Consider the following 16,946-nt stretch of genomic DNA (forward strand, 5'->3'; position numbering starts at 1 on the left):
GCTTAGATGGGAAAAGCTCCCCTAAGAAATGGAAGCCTATTTTTCACTTGGGAATGAGATTTCAAATTATAATGCTAAGAAACCCAGACTGAGAAGTGGTTAACTTCTAGTATAGAAGGTTTACCAGTGGGGCTCCAGGCCAGTGGCACTCCTGGGATGCCTGGCAACAGTGACCATCAGGAGGATTACCCCACTGCCAAAGTCACACTTAATAATACTACTGGCTGAGGAAACCATATCAGATTCACAGTAAAATACATCTAAACACTGGAGGAATAATCCTATATCGAAGGGAGTTGGAAGTCACAGAAAAGATGAGGGCTAGACCACCCAGGGACCTCAGATGATGTAACAGCATACTTAAAATGAGTAATATGAGAGATTTGATAAAGTAAGAAAAAAGTTAAGTAGGAAGCAGAAGAACAGGCAGGTTCAAAGAATAAACAAATGAAGCTTCATGAATGGGAAACACATTTATAATGAACAATTTAGTGGAGTGGTAAATAGCAAATTAGACATAGCTGAAGACAAAATCACTAAACTGAAAGATAGATTTGAGGAAGTTATTCAGAGGGAATCACAGAGATTTAAAAAAATAAGAGAAGGGCAGAGGTAGAGAAGAGAAAATGTAGGCCACAGGTGTGTCCAAAGGATTTTTAGAGAGGCTGGAGAGAATGAGAAGAAAAAAATATGATGGAAATCACACAGAGAAATTTTAGCAGGGGTTGAAGATGTGAATCCTAAGCTTCAGGACTCCTAAGTGATCATGGGAAATGTAGGAAAAATAAATCCACAGCTAGACACATCACAGTGAACCACAGAAGAGTAAAGATGAATGGGAAGACACTAATCCTTCCACAGATTTGTCCACAGCAATGAAGAGCACAAAGAAGGCATCATCTCCAATGTACTGGGTGAATATGACTGTCAACCAGAATTCTGTATCCAGCTAAACTATCATTCAAAAGTTTGAGTGAAATAAAGATGTTTTCAGGAGGTAAATGGAGAGAACTTACCATTAACAAAACCCTGCTGGAAAAAAATTGTTGATGGTTATATGTCAAAAGGAAGAATGTAATATGATCCAGAGAAGTAAGCTAATAAAAACCTTGTCCAATTCCCAAGCCAGGGGTTTCATTATATGGATGGTGGCTGGATTACTAGAAATGACAGACTGAATCAGGAGTCATTGTGTCTGTGTTCTTGTGACTTGGACATCACCCACTGTTGGTGACAGTGAACAATAAATTCTCCCTGAAAATATCTGTGGTTTGATGTGCAGGTATGCCTCCATTTGTTAGGATAATTATGGGATCACAGATGTTAAATGCCAAATACTGAATCATAACACATACCTACCTGGAAATTATTTGACCTGGAGTCTTCAGATTATGAAAACTAACCTGTTCTTGCTTTATGTGTTTTCTGAGTGTGGGGTTTTCTGTGTAGAGGGAGCCAGGAACAGGGCAGGCTTGTGGCCAAGCCATCCTGGTTTTGAGATCCAGAGGGTGGGCCTTCATTCAGCTCTAGATATTTGATTGTCCCTCTCTGTCTCCAGAACCTGCATTAGTGTTTGCCAAGGACCAGCCAGCATTCAGGGAGGTGCAGGCCAAGGCAGGGTCCAGTGCCACCCTGAGCTGTGAGGTGGCCCAGGACAAGACAGAGGTGACGTGGTACAAGGATGGGAAGAAGCTGAGTGCAAGCTCCAACATGCACGTGGAAGCCAAGGGCTGCAGCAGGCGGCTGGTGGTGCAGCAGGCAGGGAAGGTGGATGCCGGGGAGTACAGCTGCGAGGCAGGGGGCCAGAAGGTGTCCTTCCACCTGGATGTCACAGGTCAGTTCTTTTGGTTAAACTCTAGTCTTGATTGAGGGTGGTGGTGGGATAAGCATAGAGTCCAGAAAGACTCTGGAGCTCTTTCCATTAAACTTAACTTTTCACATGTCCCTCCTTTGGCCTCCGATTCTCATACATGTGGCTGAGCCAATAGAAATTGGATAGGAAGGTGTACATGGAAAGGTTTGCTAATTCCTGTGAACCATGACTGGTGTTCCAGGGATGATACCCACCTGGGACAGCCAACGTGGAGCAGCAGTAGAATGTATGGCCCCCACCTGGGACAGCCCACATAGAGTAGTAATAGAATGTGTGGTCCCCACTAGGGACAGCACATGTGGAGTAGTAATAGAATGTGTGGTCCCCACCTGGGACAGCCAACGTGGAGCAGTGATAGAATGTGTGGTCCCCACCTGGAGAAACTGGGCAGAACAATGGTAAATGTTTAGTACTCACCTGGAACAGCCACATGGAGCAGTGGTCATATATGGTTCCCACTTGGAACAGCCCATAGGAGATGTGGTAGAGTTAGGGACCCCATGGAACAGTCCACATTGAGGAAAGGGAGAATTTAGGCTCTTCACTCCTTCATGCAACATAGAGCTGGGACAGTTCATGAGGACCAGTGGTAGAATGTATGGTCCCCACCTGAACAAGCCCTCACACAGTAGTTACAGAATGGGTACATAAATTGTGTTACTTATTGCTGAGAAGGCTATAGGGCTTCTCCAGATGACACAACTGACGTAGAGCTGACACAGGAGAAGTTTCCATTCCCTCTGCTTCCTGGTTCAGTACTTCTTAACCCAGTGCTGCCTTCCTAACAGACATGATATCTTCAATCATGTGCGTCCCTCTGTGTCCCCAGAGCCCTCCGTGGTGTTTGCCAAGGAGCAGCCAGCACGCAGTGAAGTGCAGGCTAAGGCAGGGTCCAGTGCCACCCTGAGCTGTGAGGTGGCCCAGGCCCAGACAGAGGTGACGTGGTACAAGGACGGGAAGAAGCTGAGTGCGAGCTCCAACGTGCACGTGGAGGCCAAGGGCTGCAGCAGGCGGCTGGTGGTGCAGCAGGTGGGGAAGGCAGATGCTGGGGAGTACAGCTGCGAGGCCGGGGGCCAGAAGGTGTCCTTCTGCCTGGACGTCACAGGTGGGTTCCTTGAGGTCTTTCTTATGCTCCTTAGAGCACAGTAGTTATCCAGAGTGGGGGTGCATGCACATGATGTCTCCTGTCCTGTTTGGTCACAAAGCTTCCCAAGCAGCAGCCAGCAGGTATGAATTACATGACAATGATTGTATTTTATCAGTGTTTCTTGTCTTTTCACTTGGGCAAACATTGCAACAACCTCAGAGGAGGAGTTCTGATTATTCCCATTTTATTTTATTTTATTTCTTTAAGATTTTATTTATTTATTTAACAGAGAGAGACCACAAGTAGGCAGAGAGGCAGGCAGAGAGAGAGAGAGAGAGAGAGAGAGAGAGAGAGAGGCAATATCCCTGCTGAGCAGAGATCCTGATGCAGGGCTCGATCATAAGACTCCAGGATCATGACCTGAGCCGAAGGCAGATACTTAACCCACTGAGCCACCCAGGCACCCCAATTATTTGCATTTTAATATGAGGCTAAGAAAAATCTATAAGTTGCCAAAATTCACACAGCCAGAAAACCACAGAGCCAGGGTTTGGACCCCATATTCTGAGATTATTTGTTTACCTGTTCTGCCTGAAGAACTCTGTCATCAGTAGTTATTTTAGCTGGTCTTCTCAGGCTCTATTTTTTTTTTCTTATATGGAAACATATTTATTTTATTTTTTAATTCTGAGGGTATTTTCTCTGGGAATCACATTACATTTTAATAGAGCTTTTTTTGTAATTTGTAAATACAATTTTGTAATTTGTAAATACAATTGACTTTTGAACAGCATCAGTTTGAACTCCACAAGTCCACTTGTATGTGGATTTTTAAAATAAATACAGTACAGTATGGTAAATGTGCTTTCTCTTTCTTACAATTTTCTTAGTAACATTCTCTTGCCTGTAACCGACTTCACTGAAGAATTCTGTCTGTAATACATAACACATATAGCAAATTGTGTATTGGTCAAGTTTGTATCATCAGCAAGGCTTCTAGTCAACAGTAAGCTATCAGTAGTTACATTCTGGGGGAGTCAAATTATACACAGGTTTTTGATTGCATGAGACTTCATCACCCCAACCCCTATGTTGTTTTAACATTTTGAAGATATCATTCCATTGTCTTCTGAGTCCCATATTTTCTTCTAAAACATCAACTGTCAGTTCTGTTATGTTGCTTCAAAGACTTCTTTTTCTTTTCCTTTTTCTTTTCTTCCCCTCCCCCCTCCCTCCCTTCCTCCCTCCCTCCCTCCCTTCCTTCCTTCCTTCCTTCCTTTCTCCTGTTGCTTTTAAGATACTATGTTTGGTTTTAGTTTTCAGCGGTTTTACTTTGATGAATCTAGGTGTGGTTTCCTTTTTTTTTTTTTTTTTTTTTTAAAGATTTTATTTATTTGACAGAGAGAGATCACAAGTAGGCAGAGAGGCAGGCAGAGAGAGCGAGAGAGGAGGAAGCAGGCTCCCCGCTAAGCAGAGAGCCCGATGCGGGACTCGATCCCAGGACCCTGAGATCATGACCCGAGCCGAAGGCAGCGGCTTAACCCACTGAGCCACCCAGGCGCCCCGGTGTGGTTTCCTTTTTATTCGTCCTGGTTGGAGCCACAGGTCATCTTGGGTGTGTGGGTTTATGTTCTCCTCAACCATAGGCTACCCTTGGCCTATATCTGTTCTGTCCCATCTCTCTCCTCTGTCCCAAGTTCTGTTACATTTTATTTAACCATTTTGTGTTTCCCCACATGTCTCATATGCATCTTTCTTTCTGCCTCTTAATTATTTTTCTCTCTCTCCTTTATTCTGTGTTTTCTTTCACCTGCCTTAAAATTCCCTAATATTCTGTTCTACTTAGAGTATGTCTGACTCACTTATATACTGTGTTGACTATTTTCAAGTGCTATAATTTCCATCTCATTGATTTCTTATAGATTCCAGACTCTGTAGTAAATTTCTTATGTTTGATGTATTTTTAAGAAAGATTTTATTTATTTATTTGACAGAGAGAGATTACAAGTAGACAGAGAGGCAGGCAGAGAGAGAGGGGGAAGCAGGCTCCCTGCTGAGCAGAGAGCCCAATGCGGGGCTTGATCCCAGGACCCTGGGATCATGACCTGAGCTGAAGGCAGAGGCTTCAACCCACTGAGCCACCCAGGCACCCCTGTTTGATCTATTTTTAAAGTTTCATTTTAAAACAGTATTAATAATGGATATATCCCAGTCTGAAAAAGCATAATAACCCATCACCTGATATTGTCCTTTTTCTGGTTTTCTATTTACTCCTTTCCTTGACACACAAGCAACATTTCCACTGACTGTCAGACATTGCTTGAGAAACCTTGTTGGGTATAGATCATGCTATCTTATTCCAGAAAGAGGGTTGTTCCTTCCTATGATAGTGGAGAGAAGGCAGCCAAACTTCAGCTCATTCCATGACCATGCTGGCTCGGGGCCCCCTTGCAGTTTTGATCAGGGCCTTCCGTCTCTGGTGGGCCCCAATTCTGGGCATGGTCTTCCCTAAATTCCTGCAGATGCTTAGGTGTGGGTGAGGCCCCTTTCCCAGCAGATGCTCAGTGCTAATCTTCCCTGGAATGCAAGGTGCCAGAGTGTGCTGTCTGCTCTGGAGCTCAGAGGTTTTCTGTGGGGCTTCATAGTCTCCTGTGTCCAGCAGCTTCAGAACTCATGAGACCCTTGAGGGGAACATGGCTGAGTGGCATCTCAATTCTACATGGTCCCTCTTCCCAGGAGACCTGGATCCTCCTCTAACTGCACGTACTGGTGGTCTGTGCACGTACTGGTGGTCTCCCTGTTTTTTGGGGAGCTGTGCCGTGCCTGCATTGTCATTATCATGTCCTGCCCAGACACAGCAGTGTCCCTAGGGGACAAACAAGGGCCAGTGGGACCCCACATCCTTGAGTGGCTCCCTTAGACCATCCCCAATGACTCCACAGCATCCCTACAGAAGAGCCTGGCCCTGGACTCCCCTCTATTAGAATGTCTGCCCTATGCTTGAATCAAAGCTGTCTGTCTTGTGTCATTCATCATTCCTCGGAGAGGTCTGCCCTGGCCCCAGAGCCTAAGGGACCCATCCATCCCTTCTCTCATATGTGTGGCATTGTTTAACTACACCCAAGCATGGCATCACTGCCGTCATGACTAATGTGCTTGTCTGTCTCCCTCAGTAGATTGGGTACAGACTGTCATGTTTCTAGCCACTACCATGGTGCCTGGTGCCTGCATGCTGTGAGCCAGTGTTCACTTGGGTTGTGCCAGTGATTGTGTGCATGGCCGGTTGCTTTCACAGCATGGACTCTCTGAGATTCTGTGTGTATGCACTTGAGTTTACTGGGAATCATGCAGTTTTAGAAAAGAGGCAATCTCAGGTGTTGGCAAGGATGTGAGGAGTTGGAACTCTCACACACTGCTGATAGAAGTGTAAATTGGTACAACCATTTCTGAAATCACTTTGGAAATATCTTTTAAAGCCAGTGTATCTTACACCATAAGCTACACCGATAGGATGTGGTGTGTGGTGGGCATACCATGTGCTGGGGGTATAGGAGTGAATAGGCCCACCTCCCCACAAGGGCTGGCTGTCACCTGGGATGGATACATCTAAATGTACACTCCGGCCCCAGGTCAGGAGGCATATGTTTGCAGACACTCTCCAACAGCCTGCTGGACACATGATGGCATTTGCTCCAAGTAGGAAATTAACTGAACTCTGAAGCTTTCCTCCCTGTGACCTAAGTGGTACCAGCTCTGTGTCTCTTTTTTTTTTTTTAAGATTTTATTTATTTATTTGACAGAGAGAAATCACAAGTAGATGGAGAGGCAGGCAGAGAGAGAGAGGGAAGCAGGCTCCCTGCTGAGCAGAGAGCCCGATGTGGGACTCGATCCCAGGACCCTGAGATCATGACCTGAGCCGAAGGCAGCGGCTTAAACCACTGAGCCACCCAGGCGCCCCCCAGCTCTGTGTCTCTTAACATATATATCTGTCTGTCCCCAGAGCCCTCTGTGGCGTTTGCCAAGGAGCAGCCAGCACGCAGTGAGGTGCAGACCAAGGCGGGGACCAGTGCCACACTGAGCTGTGAGGTGGCCCGGGACAAGACGGAGGTGACATGGTACAAGGACGGAAAGAAACTGAATGCGAGCTCCAAAATATGCATGGAGGCTAAGGGTTGCAAGAGGCAGCTGGTGGTGCAACAGGCGGGGAAAGCAGATGCTGGGGAGTACATCTGTGAGGCTGGGGGCCAGAAGCTGTCCTTCCACCTGGATGTTGCAGGTCAGTTCTTCTGGGACTATCATAGCCTTGTGTAGAGGTGATGGGATTGGCTAACTGCCCCAGCCAACCCTGGTGCTCTTCCCACCGGATCTCATGTCACAGCCCATACTCTCAATTCCCTTACTCATGGCTGGGCTAAGGTGGTACTGTGCTGGAGGGGTGCGGGCAGAAGGGAGAGTATGCTCCCAGAAATCCAAGTGGTGTTCCCACATAGTAATGGCAATCGTAAGTTGTTTGCTGAGAACCTCCAGGGTGTTCTTTGGTGCCTGGGACTCTGCTGTACCTTGCACTTGGAGTCTGAGACTAGGCATTTCTCACCCACCCATTATATGTGAATTTGCCACTGCTGAAGATCCTGGCCACTCCAAGACGCCCTCACCTAGCTACACGCTGGGCCACACGAGGGAGAGATGCTTGCATTTCACTAAATCAGGAGATGGGAGAGTTTCTGCCAGCTGATCCTACTTGGATTTATGTCAAGACAGAACTATGGACTATGGGTTTTCGGTGTACTAGAACACATTTTCCTCCTTGCACATGGGAATGAAGGTTCCCTGTGCCCTTGTGTGTAGCAGAATCCAGAGCTCTGGTCTGTTGCAATCTGTGCACAAAGTATGGCAAGAGCAGAGGGCTGGGAGATACCTGGTAGGCGCATGTGAGGTCAGGATTCTCTTTCTGAAGCAAATCTTGCTTCTCCCCTCTAAGAATTTTGGTTCAGAATTCCCCCTGGAGTCTGTTGCAGGTTTAAAAATGGAGAGGAATGAATGGATTATTCTGCACCCACTTGCTTTGTTAAAGATGAGGTCCTCTGTAGCAGCCTCTGTATGATAAGGCAGTATTTCACACCATTGTCTGGAGACTTGTGTGTCTGTCCCATTCTGGCTGGTTCATAGTGAAGACTGAGATCTATTTTCTTGTTGTGCTGAGTCTTAATGGCCAATCAAGATGGTCTGCAGCCCCACACTGGCTTCTAGGGGCCACCACCCGACCATTTGCTATTCCTTTTTTAAAAAATTAATTTATTTATTTTCAGCATAACAGTATTCATTATTTTTTTGCCACACCCAGTGCTCCATGCAATCCTTGCCCTCTATAATACTCACCACCTGGTACCCCAACCTCCCACACCCCCCGCCACTTCAAACCCCTCAGATTGTTTTTCAGAGTCCATAGTCTCTCATGATTCACCTCCCCTCCAATTTACCCCAACTCCCTTCTCCTCTCTAACACCCCTTGTCCTCCATGATATTTGTTATGCTCCACAAATAAGTGAAACCATATGATAATTGACTCTCTCTGCTTGACTTATTGCGCTCAGCATAATCTCTTCCAGTCCCGTCCATGTTGCTACAAAAGTTGGGTATTCATCCTTTCTGATGGAGGCATAATACTCCATAGTGTATATGGACCACATTTCCCTTATCCATTCGTCCGTTGAAGGGCATCTTGGTTCTTTCCATAGTTTGGCGACCGTGGCCATTGCTGCTATAGACATTGGGGTACAGATGGCCCTTCTTTTCACGACATCTGTATCTTTGGGTTAAATATCCAGGAGTGTAATTGCAGGGTCATAGGGAAGTTCTCTTTTTAATTTCTTGAGGAATCTCCACACTGTGGCTGTACCAACTTGCATTCCCACCAACAGTGGAAGAGGGTTCCCCTTTCTCCACATCCCCTCCAACACATGTTGTTTCCTGTCTTGTTAATTTTGGCCATTCTAACTGGTGTAAGGTGATATCTCAATGTGGTTTTAATTTTAATCTCCCTGATGGCTAGTGGTGATGAACATTTTTTCATGTGTCTGATAGCCATTTGTATGTCTTCATTGGAGAAGTGTCTGTTCATATCTTCTGCCCATTTTTTGATATGATTGCCTGTTTTGTGTGTGTTGAGTTTGAGGAGTTCATTATAGATCCTGGATATCAACCTTTTGTCTGTACTATCATTTGCAAATATCTTCTCCCATTCTGTGGGTTGCCTCTTTTTTTTTTTTTTTTTTTTTTTTTGACTATTTCCTTTGCTGGGCATAAGCTTTTGTTTTTGATGAAGTCCCAAAAGTTTATTTTCACTTTTGTTTCCTTTGTTTTTGGAGACGTATCTTGAAAGAAGTTGCTGTAGCTGATATCGAAGAGGTTACTGCCTATGTTCTCCTCTAGGATTCTGATGGATTCCTGTCTCACGTTGAGGCCTTTTATCCATTTTGAGTTTATCTTTGTGTATGGTGTAAGAAAATGGTCGAACCATTTGCTATTCTTTCTGTCATATGTGGGTGTGTGCAGATACCAAAACACTGACTGTGTATTTTTTAAAAATGTTATTTTCAAGAGAATATGACAAATTATTTTATGGTAATAAACGTGAAAATATTTGGCAAATCAACCAAATACTTGGAAAATTGTGTAAAAAGTGACACAAGAAGATTTCAACACTTCAAATAGTCCTAGAAACTTGTATTTATTATATATATATATATATATATATATATATATGTATATTTATTTATGTTAGTCACTGTATAGTCATTAGTTTTGGTGCAGTCTTCCAAGATTCATTGTTCATGCACCACGCCCAGTGCTCCATGCAATATGTGCTCTCCACAATACCCACCACCAGGCTCAGCCATCCCCACACGCCCCTCCCCTCCAAAACCCTCAGTTTGTTTCTCAGAGTCCACAGTCTCTCACAGTTCATCTCCCTCTCTGATTCCGTCCCCCCTTCACTTTTCCTTTCCTTCTCCTAATGTCCTCCATGCTATTCCTATGTTCTACAAGTAAGTGAAACCATATGATAAAACCATATGACTCTCTCTGCTTGACTTATTTCACTCAGCATAATCTCCTCCAATCCCATCCATGGTGAAACAAAAGTTGGGTATTCATCCTTTCTGAGGGAGGCATAATACTCCATAGTATATATGGACCATATCTTCTTTATCCATTCTTCCATTGAAGGGCATCTTGGTTCTTTCCACAGTTTGGCCACTGTGAATGAATTGCTTTAATGAACATTGAGGTACAGGTGACCCTTCTTTTCACTACAACTGTATCTTTGGGGTAAATATCCAATAGTGCAATTGCTGGGTCACAGGGTAACTCTATTTTTAATTTTTTGAGAATCTCCACATTGTTTTCCAAAGTGGCTGCACCAACTTGCATTCCCACTGACAGTGCAGGTGGGTTCCCCTTTCTCCACATCCTTTCCAACATTTGTTGTTTCCTGCCTTGTTAACTTTGGCCATTCTAACTGGTGTAAGTTGGAATCTCAGTGTGGTTTTGATTTGAATTTCCCTGATGGCTAATGATGATAAACATTTTTTCAAGTGTCTGCTACCCATTTGTTTGTCTTCATTGGGAAAGTGTCTGTTCATGTCTTCTGCTCATTTTTTTAATGTGATTATCTGTTTTTTGAGTGTTGAGTTTGAAGAGGTCTTTATAGACCTCTGGATATCAGCCCTTTGTCTGTAGTGTCATTTGCAAGTATCTTCTCCCATTCCGTGGGTTGTCTCTTTGTTTTGTTAACAGTTTCCTTTGCTGTGCAGAAGTTTTTGATCTTGATGAAGTCTCAAAAGTTCATTTTTGCTTTTGTTTCCTTTAACTTTGAATACATATCTTGAAAGAAGTTGCTGTGGCTGATGTCAAAGAGGTTACTGCCTATGCTGTCCTCTAGGATTTTGATGGATTCCTTTCTCACATTGAGGTTTTCATCCATTAGAGTTTATCTTTCTGCATGATGAAAGAGAATGGTTGACACAAGAAGATTTCAGGACCTCAAATAATCCTAAAGCCTTTTATTTATTTATTTAGAGATTTTGTTTATTTGCCAGACAGAGAGAGAGAGAGAGAGAGAGCATACAAGCACAAAGGGGAGTGGCAGGAAGAGGGAGAAGCAGGCTCCCTAGTGAGCAAGGAGCCTGGTGCCGGACTTGATCCCAGCACCCTGGGATCATGACCTGAGCCAAAGGCAGATGTTTAACTTACTGAGCCAACCAGAAATCCTGCCCTAGAGCCTTTTATTTTTTTAATTTTTTATTTTTTTAAATTTTTGATAAACATACAATGTGTTTTTATCCCCGGAGTACAGGTCTGTGACTCGCCAGGTTTACACATTTCACAGCACTCATCATAGCACATACCCTCCCCAATGTCCATATCCCCACCACCCTCTCCCATCCCCACTCCTCCCAGCAACCCTCAGTCTTTTTTTTGAGATTGAGTCTTTTGATGGATTCCTTTCTCACATTGAGGTCCTTCATCCATTTTGAGTCTATTTTCATGTGTGGTGTAAGGAAGTGGCCCAATTTCATTTTTCTGCATGTGGCTGTCCAATTTTCCCAGCACGATTTGTTGAAGAGACTGTCTTTTTTCCATTGGACATTCTTTCCTGCTTTGTTGAAGACTAGTTGACCATAGAGTTGAGGGTCTATTTCTGGACTCTCTATTCTGTTCCATTGATCTATGTGTCCATTTTTTTGCCAGTACCATACTGTCTTGATGATGACAGCTTTGTAATAGAGCTTGAAGTCTGGAATTGTGATGCCACCAACTTTGGCTTTCTTTTTCAATATTCCTTTGGCTATTTGAGGTCTTTTCTGGTTCCATATAAATTTTAAGATTATTTGTTCTATTTCTTTGAAAAATATGGATGTTATTTTGATAAGAATTGCATTAAATGTGTAAATTGCCCTAGAGCTTTTTAAACAAACAGAGATATAATGAATAATCTTGTACCACATGTACTTTCTAACTGGTAAATTATGTGAAATGTTCTTAAAGGAAATTATTGCATAATCATGGACATTTTTCTTTTCCCCCCTTTTAAAAAAGATGTATTTAATTATGAGAGAGAGAGAGGTGCATGGAGGGGGGGGGACAGAAGGATAGAAAGATAAACAGACTACCTATGTAATGGGGAGCCTGATATGGGGCTCAATCCCAGAACCCTGAGATCATGACTTGAGCCAAAACAAGAGTCAGATGCTAACTGACTGAGCCACCCAGGTGCCCCTATTCCTGGAGAATTTCCTGGAGAATAGAAAAGAGAGATGTTTCTGATTTACTTTAGAGGGACAATGTAATGCTGATAACCAAAATCTGACAAGGAAAGTATAAAAAATTCAAATCACAGGTCAGTCTGTTATGGATTTTTGAAGTAAAAATCTTAAACAAAACATTATGAAAATAAGTCAGCAATATATTTAAAAGATAATACACCATATTGAAGGCCATAGTCCAGGAATGCAAGACTATTTAAACATAGGAAAGATTATCAAATTAATATAATGCATGACATTAGAGACTGATTTAAAGAAATGAAGTGATTACCTCCATAAATGCAGAATAAAGTGATAAAATTTAACTATATATATAATATATACATATCATATATATAATATATCTCCTAAAAACAAGCATGGAAAAGACAAGTAATACTGTTGAAAACTGGGCAAAAGTCTTGAGCCAAAGAGCAAACATTAATGACCAAAAACATTGGAAAAGATCATTCACTCTGTGAATCCTTAGGACCAGGCAGGGGATGGCCCTGGGAGGTATAGCTCTACTCCCCCAAGGTGGCCAACAGTTGACAAGACACAGCAGGTGACTGTGGAGGTACAACTCCACTCCCCCAAGGTGGCCAACAGTTGACAACACACAACAGGGACTGTCCTGCACTGTGGACAAGATGCTCTCTACATATTCATGTGCAAGGCTGAATCATCTGAGAAGGTTGAGGTGTGCCTGCATTGTGACCCCACAGCAACTCTCCTAGGGGAGTGTGTGCACAGGGAGACCTTTTGGTCTCCCCACCTGGAACAGCCCAGGTGGAGCAGTGGTAAAATGTATAGATAAATTGTGTTCATCTTTTCTAGGAAAGTGGTAAATCTTCTTTTGGTCACACAACTGGTGCAGAGCATGGAGATGACTGCCCTACCACATGTTTAGTCCTTTCTCTAGTGCTGCATGTTGAATTAGATGATGTGTTTGACCCTGTGTGTCTCTCCCTGTCCCCAGAGCCTCCAGCTGTGTTTGCCAGGGAGCAGCCAGCACGCAGGGAGGTGCAGGCCAAGGCGGGGGCCAGCGCCACCCTGAGCTGTGAGGTGGCCCATGCACAGACGGAGGTGACATGGTACAAGGACGGGAAGAAGCTGAGTGCGAGCTCCAACGTGCACATGGAGGCCAAGGGCTGCAGCAGGCTGCTGGTGGTGCAGCAGGCAGGGAAGGTGGATGCCGGGGAGTACAGCTGCGAGGCCAGGGGCCAGAAGGTGTCCTTCCGCCTGGATGTCACAGGTCAGCGTTTGGGTTAAAACTCTAGCCTTGATCAAGGGTGATAGAATGTATGGTCCCTACCTGGGGCAGTCCACATGGGGCAGTGATAGAATGTGTGGACCCCACCTGGGACAGTCACGTGGAGCAGTGATAGGATGTACTGTCCCCACCTGGGACAGCCACGTGGAACAGTGGGAGAATGTACAGTCCCACCTGGGACGGTCCACATGGAGCAGTGAGAGAATGTGTGGTTTACTCCCGGGACAGCCCAAGTGGAGCAGTGATAGAATGTGTGGTTCCTACCTGGGACAGTCCATGTGGTGCAGAGATTGAATATAATGTCCTCACCTGGGATAGCCACGTGGAGCAGTGAGAGATTGTGTGGTCCCCATCTGGGACAGCCCGCTTGGAGCAGTGATAGAATATATGGTCCCCAGCTGGGAGAGCCCACGTGAGGCAGTGGGTAATGTACGGTCCCTACCTGGGACAGCCCATGTAAAGCAGCGATAGAATGTGTAGTCCCCACCTGGGACAGCCATGTGAACCAGTGAGAGAATGTGTGGTCCCCAACTGGGACAGCCCACATGGAGCAGTGATAGAATGCATGATCCCACCTGGGACAGCCAAGTAGAGCAGTGACAGGATGTGTTGTTATACCTAGGACAGTCCTCGAGGAGCAGTGAGAGCATGTATGGTCCCCATTTGGGACAACCCATGTGGAGTAGTGATAGAATGTGTGGTCCCCACCTGGGACAGCCACATAGAACAGTGATGGAATGTGTGATCCCCACCTAGGACAGCCACGTGGAGCAGTGATAGAATGTGTGGTCTCCACCTGGCATAGTCCATATGGACAGAGATAGAATATGTGGTCCCCAAGTGGGACAGTCCATGTTGAGCAGAGATAGAATGTGTGGTCCCACCTGGAACAGCCCACGTGGGGCAGTGATAGAATATGTTCCCCAAGTGGGACATCCCACATGAAACAGTGGTAGAATATATGGTCCCCAGCTGGGATAGTCCACGTGGAACAGTGATAGGATGTATGTTCTCCTATCCACACTGCTGGTGGATGGGGTAATTCGATTTTTTTACTTAGTGTCAAGAAGGCTATGGGGCTTTTCCAGACCATACAGCTGATGCAGAGCCTGGAAACGTTTCCAGTTCTCCTCCCTCCCGGTGTAGTCCTTCTTCCCCCAGTGCTGCCTTCCTAAGGCACATGGTATCTTCCATCATGTGCATCTCTCTCTGTCCCCAGAACCCTCTGTGGTGTTTGCCAAGGAGCAGCCAGCACGCAGTGAAGTGCAGGCCAAGGCGGGGTCCAGTGCCACCCTGAGCTGTGAGGTGGCCCAGGCCCAGACAGAGGTGACGTGGTACAAGGACGGGAAGAAGCTGAGTGCGAGCTCCAACGTGCACATGGAGGCCAAGGGTCGCAACAGACGGCTGGTGGTGCAGCAGGCAGGGAAGATGGACGCTGGGGAGTATAGCTGCGAGGCTGGGGGCCAGAAGGTGTCCTTCCGCTTGGACGTGACAGGTCAGTTCTTTGGGTAGTGAATTAGCCTTGTTTGGGAACATGGGACTGATTTTTGAACCCAGATTATCCTTAGTATTAAGGATAGTATCACCATCACCATCACCTCCCATGTCACATTCTCCCACCTTCCTATTTTCATTCCCATGACAGGGTCAAGAGTGGCTTGACTGGATGGGTGTGTAAGAAGGAGGGGGACCACTTGTGTCCACCTTCAGTGGTGTTTAGCACATTGATAACTTCTATGTTCTATGTTCCTCAAACCTGCCCAGTTTCTTCGTGGCCTGGAACTCTGCTTGGCATTTAGGTCTGAAGGAGCATAGGTGCTTCTCACCTGGGAATATGTAAATTTCCTTCTATTGGATCCTCTGGCAGATACCAGGTTCGCTCCCTCAGAACCACAGGCAGGTTATCACCAGCCAGATGTTTGGATCCCATTGATCAAGGATAAATGGGAAATTTCAACTACCCATCTGTACTTGTAAATATCTCAGACTAACTTTGGATTATCCACGTTTTAGATGTTCTGTGAATCTCTTCCTTCCTTGCGCATGGATAGAGAAGCTCTTTCTGCTTTTTCTGAGACATCTAGATCCATTCCACACTGTGATGTCCGTACAAAGTATACAAAAGTAGAGATGGGTAGATACACACCTGTGACACGTACCTCTAGGTACAAGATATTCCTTTTAAAGCATATCTTTTGTATTCAGTTAAACAATTCTTTGTCAGAATTCCTTTGGAGTCTGATATATAAATTTAGAAATAGAGAGGAACAAAAACTTAAGCCATGTCAGCACACATTGCTAAAGATGAATTACTATTATGGCAGCCTGACTGGTGGACCAGTATTTATTTGGTAGCATTACCTAATGGTTGGTGTCTATTTGTGCCTCCTTGGCTGGCTGATAGAGAAGGTTGAGAAATATATTCATTTTCTTTTATTAAGAGAGTCTTAGCATTCAATAAGGGTCCCACATTTGACCTGGAGGTGCCACCACAGAACAGTGTGGTATCCTATCTGTACTTAGTGGTTTGCAGGTGTGTATAGATAGCAAAAATCATGCTAGTTATCTTTGTGAAACATTATATGAAGAGAACTTGAAAGATTGTTTCATGGTAAGAATTTGGAAGTTTTAAAATTTAATAGGAAGCTAACATATCAAAGCTGACATAAGGAGGCATAGAAAACTCAAATAGTCCTATAAATTTTAAAGAAATGGAACAAGTAATAAAAAATATTTTCAGGGCACCTGTAGGCCAGTTGGTGAAGAATCTGACTCTTGATTTCGGCTCAGGTCATGATGTCAGGGTTGTGAGATCAAGCCCTGTATTGGGCTCTGTGGAGCTTGCTCAAGATTCTCCCTGTTCTTCTAAATTTGGTGCTCCCTTCTCTCTCCCTCTCCAAAAAAATAAAATAAATGTTTTCATAGAGAACAGTCTTAGCCAAGTGGATCCTTGGTTAGTTTTACCAAATATTCCTGAAAAGGCATTATTCCATTTTCATGAAGGTTCTTCTAGAGAATAAAAAAAAGATGTATAGTCTCCAACTCATTTTATGTAGATGTAGATAGCATAATATTAATGTTGAAATCTTATGAAGGAAATATATGGAAAATTATAGGCCAATACCTTATGAATATCAAGGCTAAACTCTTAAACAAGATATCAGCCAACCAAGTTGGACAACATATGAATGGAACAATATAGTATGATGGAAGTTGTAGTACAAGAGTGTCTGGTTGCTTTAACATTAGAAACTTAAAAAAGCAGAAGAATGCATGATATTAACATCCTAAAAGAGAAAAAGTTGGTTATCTTAATAAATGCTGAATAAAACTATTTGGTGAAATTTAATTAACATTATCCTGTAATACAAAATTATTAACTAACTATAAAAAAAGGGGTTAGTTAGC

General features: G+C 44.3%; 1 protein-coding gene across 16 annotated transcripts in view; it reads left to right on the forward strand.

Annotated features, from left to right (window-relative positions):
- The window catches only part of OBSCN (obscurin, cytoskeletal calmodulin and titin-interacting RhoGEF), a 137,489-nt gene that overhangs the window by 25,072 nt on the left and 95,471 nt on the right, over positions 1-16,946 (forward strand). For 14 of the 16 annotated variants that reach the window (XM_045086975.1, XM_045086976.1, XM_045086968.1 and 11 more), the window contains exons 10-14: positions 1,559-1,834; positions 2,703-2,978; positions 6,961-7,236; positions 13,245-13,520; positions 14,758-15,033. In XM_045086975.1, coding sequence (XP_044942910.1) covers positions 1,559-1,834; positions 2,703-2,978; positions 6,961-7,236; positions 13,245-13,520; positions 14,758-15,033 — 1,380 coding nt within the window. The remainder of the gene's footprint in view (positions 1-1,558; positions 1,835-2,702; positions 2,979-6,960; positions 7,237-13,244; positions 13,521-14,757; positions 15,034-16,946) is intronic. The other 2 variants (XM_045086969.1, XM_045086974.1) reach the window with 2 other exon arrangements.

Source organism: Mustela putorius, unplaced genomic scaffold (assembly GCF_011764305.1).
Source record: "Mustela putorius furo isolate JIRA1106 unplaced genomic scaffold, ASM1176430v1.1 tig00001009_pilon_pilon_pilon, whole genome shotgun sequence".
Lineage (NCBI taxonomy): Eukaryota > Metazoa > Chordata > Mammalia > Carnivora > Mustelidae > Mustela > Mustela putorius.